At 37.7% G+C, this 5,439-nt stretch overlaps 1 protein-coding gene across 1 annotated transcript in view; it reads left to right on the forward strand.

Moving 5' to 3' along the window:
* SPDL1 (spindle apparatus coiled-coil protein 1) overlaps window positions 1-5,439 on the forward strand; it is a 16,623-nt gene that overhangs the window by 8,226 nt on the left and 2,958 nt on the right. The window contains exons 8-10 of the mRNA XM_010179704.1: window positions 768-877; window positions 2,004-2,191; window positions 3,226-3,571. Coding sequence (XP_010178006.1) covers window positions 768-877; window positions 2,004-2,191; window positions 3,226-3,571 — 644 coding nt within the window. The remainder of the gene's footprint in view (window positions 1-767; window positions 878-2,003; window positions 2,192-3,225; window positions 3,572-5,439) is intronic.

Below are 5,439 nucleotides of genomic sequence, written 5' to 3' on the forward strand. Positions count from 1 at the left end.
CCATTCTTGGATCAAACTGCGCTTGCATCGAAGGGGTCCTTTGGTGGTCTCTGGTGGTCCCTTGTGGTTCTGAAGAGGCACTCTTACTGTTCTTTCCATGGACTCTTGAGTCTTTCTCCCATGTATGGTCTTTCCTGGACTCTTTTCCTCAGCTTCCTTATCTTGAGCTCAGCCAGTGTTCTGCTGGTTCCTCTGTAGGTCCTTCAGAATGTACTAGGATGTATTAGTCACAGTTACAAAAATCATGTCCTTGAGTGAATTCTTACAACAATGATGTATTTTATAGAGAGTTAGTTGCATTTATGGTATCCTTACTATGAACCAACTTTTTCATCTAGAAGATGTAACTGATTATGAGATTTTGGCTATTGATTAATGTGGGTTGCATTCCTGACCGTTGGGGTCCAGCTGCTAAAGCCTAGAAATAAAGGCTGAAACAAATTCCCTGTGGGTTAACTAAATATTGTGTGTTTTCAAGTAAAAAGGAAGATAACTGTTCTGCATTTCTATTTGAGAACACTCTGGAGTTGAGAACTTGTTTTTTATTTGTTTCTTTCAGTGGCTAAGAGAACTGTCAGTTTCAGTGTTATTTGACATTTGTAGCAAATGAGGAAGTGCTCAGAGCCACTGAGCTTTCTTGTACGTTTAAATACCCCTATGATGAGACTTCTCTAGAGAAATGCATAGGCAATTTCATCTAAAGACTGTGCTAATGTGCTGCTGAAAGGTCAGTGTTTGATAACCTGACACTTACTTTTTTTAATCAGACTTTATATGAGAATATGGAAGAATCCAGAGCTAGTGGTAGCTCAAAAGGAGGAGAATCTGTAGAAGATTACCATGCAAATTTACTGCAAATGAAACTTGACGACTTAAAGTACGTACTTAATGGCCCGAGGTCTAGAAGATGGTTGTAGTCTGGTTATCTTCTAGCTACTTGTTTTTATTATCTCTTTTTTTGTTGTTACTGTTTGTCTGTGTGTAGTCCACTAACTCTATGTGCTGTGTATGCTTGTTGTCTCATTTTCTAATGCTGTGGAACCATGTAATGCTTATTGCAGGACTGAGAGTTGTTTTGTCATTTTACTTGTTGTAGAAGATGGCAGAACTATTTTAGATTATTGTTGCTTGCTTCTAGAAATGCTGTTAATACTCCTAGATACAAGATAGTTGACAGCTTTAAAAAAATAAATTTAACATGTAAGAGAAGTATTTGAAGCTTCTTAAAATCTGTAGGGGGGTGTGTGTGTGTATTTGTCTTCTAAAAAGAGCCAGATAATAACATTTTAACCGTTTTCTTGAACTACTTGGTGGAGATGTCTTCTTTGGCTAGTGAATTCCCTATCTATTAATCTATTAAAAAAATCCATAGTGTTTGGCCTCAAGGCTGTTTTTAAGCTCTCAGATGGACGTATTGCACTTCCAGCAGGGGGCAATGGTCTGCTGTGGGAATTCATAAGAAAGTCACCTCACTGTGGTGCTATTCTGAGAAACTGGCATGATACGAGTGCCTTATGATGATCACTTGAGGAATGGCGACTTAGCGCTTGTGATGTGGAAACTGGCATCTGAAACAGGAAAGGACATGTACAGGATATTAACATATCTTTTTGTTGTTGGTCACTTACAGTAACACCTTTAACTGACAAGCTAACACAAAGAAGTGGTTACATTAGTTTATATACAGGCTAAGAAACCTCTGATGAATTAGTGAATTTGTAGGTTAGGGAAAGTTTCTCAAACCAGTTACATATACACATGTGTGTTATTCAGCATACAGCTTTGTTTTCAACAAGCATTTTGTCTCTGGTAACTAAACTCGCTGTTCTCTGTCAAGTTCAAGTGAAAACTGTCATCATACCAAGAGATCTTTCATTTCCTACTAAGGTATAAAATACAAACTTTATGTGAAGTTGCTGAATGCTTAGTTGACTTTTATCTGCTGCTTTAATTAAAGAAAATATTAAAACAAGTCTGAGTGTATGATTTTCTTCACACCTTAGCAAGGAAACTGAAACTTTGAGAAGAGAACTGTCCTTGCAGAGGATGAAAGCTCTGTTTGAGAGCCAAAGGGTTCTGGAAGTTGAAAGGAAACTCTTTACGAATGAGCGGCACTTGCAAGCTTGTGAGAGTGAGAACATGAACTTGCGAGTTATGCTGGATGAGCTAAAAATGAAATATGAACCTGAAGGTAAGTACTACTTTTTCCATAAGGGGGTGGGAAATAAATAAATCTGGTTTTCTCAACCTTCATAAGCTGAATGACATTAGACAGGAAGACATTGGGTTAGTTGCAGATATTAACTAATGTTTAAATGGCTGCCTTTTTTTGGTAATAACTTGTTCCAAAAACTGCTGATCTGAAATAGTAAAGCCCTAACTTGCTCAAGGACCCTACTTCAGTGTATATGTTAACAATAGTTCAGAAGACTTAAGGAATAGTTTCCTATGTGACCTAGTCTAGGTGCTCCTGCTCTGGCAGGGGTTGGACTGGATGATCTTTCGAGGTCTCTTCCAACTCCTAATATTCTGTGATTCTGAGAGTACATGTTATAGTGCTCAGAGGCTGTAGAGTATAGCTACATAGCCACAGTGAAGTAAATGGGAACAAATTCACAGGAGGTCTCAAACAGTAGCAGTATCTCTCTGATGACAAGTATCAGCTTTCTGAATGCAGGCAGAGCAGGTATGAGCTTTGTAGTAAGTGCAAAGCATTTAGAAGAAAAACTGTTTAGTAGTGCAAGTCAGTGTGGGTTAAGTTTTGATACTGGGGTATGTGCAGAAACGGGGGAGTTGCAGACTGTCGAGGAGGATGAATGGGGAACCAAATGGGTGAATTGGTCTTGGTACCTATCCATACCCAAAGGATTTAGTTTTCAAGTCTTAGCTGTGGATGCTTACCTCAACAGCCTCCAAAACGGAAATAAAATAGAGTATATTCATGTAGTTCAGAGTATCCAATTAAAAGACCTGGTAAAAAAAACAAAGTGGATGGATATAAAGACTTTGTCTCTTTTTCAAGCTAAACTCTATTGGGATGCTTACTTGCTCATAACAGATCGCATGAAAGGACATTCTTTAAGGGATGTAAGTTTTCTATTAAGAATTATTCCAAGGTCTTTAGTTATGTGAAATGTTCTTTGTTAGTTTTATTATGGACATGTTGGTGGACAAGTTAACTCCAGCTTCACTTGTGTACAAAAAGTATATTCCTTTTATCCTTAGAATTACTTAAGGGCACTAAAATGAAGAAGAAGACGGAGAAGATTCCAGTGAACACTACTTGTGAATACTTGGACAGCAAAAGTACTTCAGTAAATGAAGCTGCTCTCACTCAATTGCCAAGCGAGGAAGAAACACTGATGACTTTCAAGAACTTGGAGCAAAGTGATGCTTCTCAAAAAAAACATGCTCTTGAAGCACCACCAATAAATATACCTCTTCAAGCAATGGAAAAAGTAGATGAACCTGAAAAACAAAGAAAGAGAGTTAAAATTAAAGATGAGAATCATGATGCCTTTCCTTCATGTAGCAGAAGTGGAAATAATTCCTTGACTTCAGCTGCCCCCAGGTCAGTGTCAGCTTCTGTCTGTGGTCAAGGCAATCAGCACAGACCTGCATCTCTTTTCTTTCGCTGCATGAACTATGCTATCCACTTCTTTATCTATTTCCTCAGTGTTGCATGCAGTGTAATTCCTCAGCTTCAGCTGCCTACATTGAACCTTTCAATACCTTTTAGAAAGACTAAGATGATGACTAATGGAAAAGACTCTTGAAACTGTAATGATCTTTGGCATAATTGTCCCATTACTAGTAAGTGTTTAAAGTGTGCAGATGGCATGACAGTTCCCTCGGCTTGCTCTAACTTCAGAAACAGGACTGTTTTCTTGATCCCTTCAAAGCCGCCGTACAACTGTGTTAACGTATCAAAGGCAATAGGTATCATGCTTCAGTTTCACGTCTAATTTCAGCCCTCATCAACTTTCACATTTAGCTAAAACCCTATGAATTATTTATTTGGTGATTCTTAAGATGAATTGGGTTAACAGAACTTCTGTTGTACAAGAAAATAGACAATTAATTATGCTATTTGTTACCAGACTTCCACAATCTGGATGCATGATAGCTAGAAGCACAACTGCTAACTAAAATCAAGTTTTTCCTCTGAACTGAGAATTTAAGTTTCTTTATGATAGATGGCAAAGTTATATAATACAGCTTTTTTTAAAATCTTGGTAGAAGATACGCTGATTTTATTTTTTTTTCTAGCTGATGTTTTTGTATTCTGTTCATAATCTTAATAAACACATGTTTGAGTGTGTTGGGGGAGAAAACAGATCTATGGTAGTCTAGATGTTTTGAAATTACAACTTGCTAATGTCTGCTGGTAAAAATAGTTCATTGAACTAGAATGACAGCAGCTTCAACAATGGAGGAATGCCTAACACACAGAGATCTGCATGGTATATCCAAAACTAATGGCATTCAGAAGTAACTGGATTGATGACTTGATTGACTCTTGGATCAATTGTTTAAAGTTGCATTGGATGCAATTAACAAATTTCAGTTAACCAAACAGTACAATTTTCTGAAATAGTCTGGAAAGAATATGGCAGAAATAGCAGTTTAAGTAGCAATGTCAAAATATGCAGGGACTGTTGCAGTGGAGGAAAGAGAAGGGAGGTCAAGCACAGGTGGTGAAAGTTGAGAGGAAAGATTGGATAATTTAGTGATGGTATTGTGCTTTTGACATTGTTCTGGATACGTGAAGGAACAGATGGCATGTCACCAGAGTGTGAAAAGTGTTAACGGATTTCCTTATGCTTATTTTGGAAAGAAAGATACAGTGTCTGCCAACAGGAGGTTGTTGGAAACAGTTTATGTGAACTGAAGGAGTAAACCTACCATAGAGGGGATGAGGAGAGGAAATTATTTTATGCAGTTGATGTTTGAAAGCAGAGCAAGTGGAAGAGGAAGATGAAGCCATAGTTCAGAGGGAGGGTTCTCATCTTGCACTCACTGCTGTTGGTTCAAATATGGAATAAAACATAAATTAGTATACTTTTAAAAAATAAAAACCACCAGCACAACAACAACCAAAATGCCACAAAACTCCATATAAACTTACGTTTTCTATGGTGGTATGAACCTGTAAAAGTCAAATCCAGGCAGAAGGTGCTGTTCATGTTTCTGACTACATTAATGAACTACTGAATCCCCAGCTAATCATGCTGTTAAGACAACACTGAGGATTTACTTAACCCTCATCTGTTCTGATTTATTATGAAATAGGAAGTCATGATAAAATTTGAGTATTTGAAAGGTTGAGTTTTTAAACAGTAAAAGAATCTGTGGACTGTTCTGTGGTGGATGTGGCCAAACCCTATGCAGGAGTACAGTGAAGGGCAAAGGCACAAAAAATATTGTCAACTTGAGCAG

Source organism: Mesitornis unicolor, unplaced genomic scaffold, assembly GCF_000695765.1.
Source record: "Mesitornis unicolor isolate BGI_N332 unplaced genomic scaffold, ASM69576v1 scaffold36232, whole genome shotgun sequence".
Taxonomy (NCBI): domain Eukaryota; kingdom Metazoa; phylum Chordata; class Aves; order Mesitornithiformes; family Mesitornithidae; genus Mesitornis; species Mesitornis unicolor.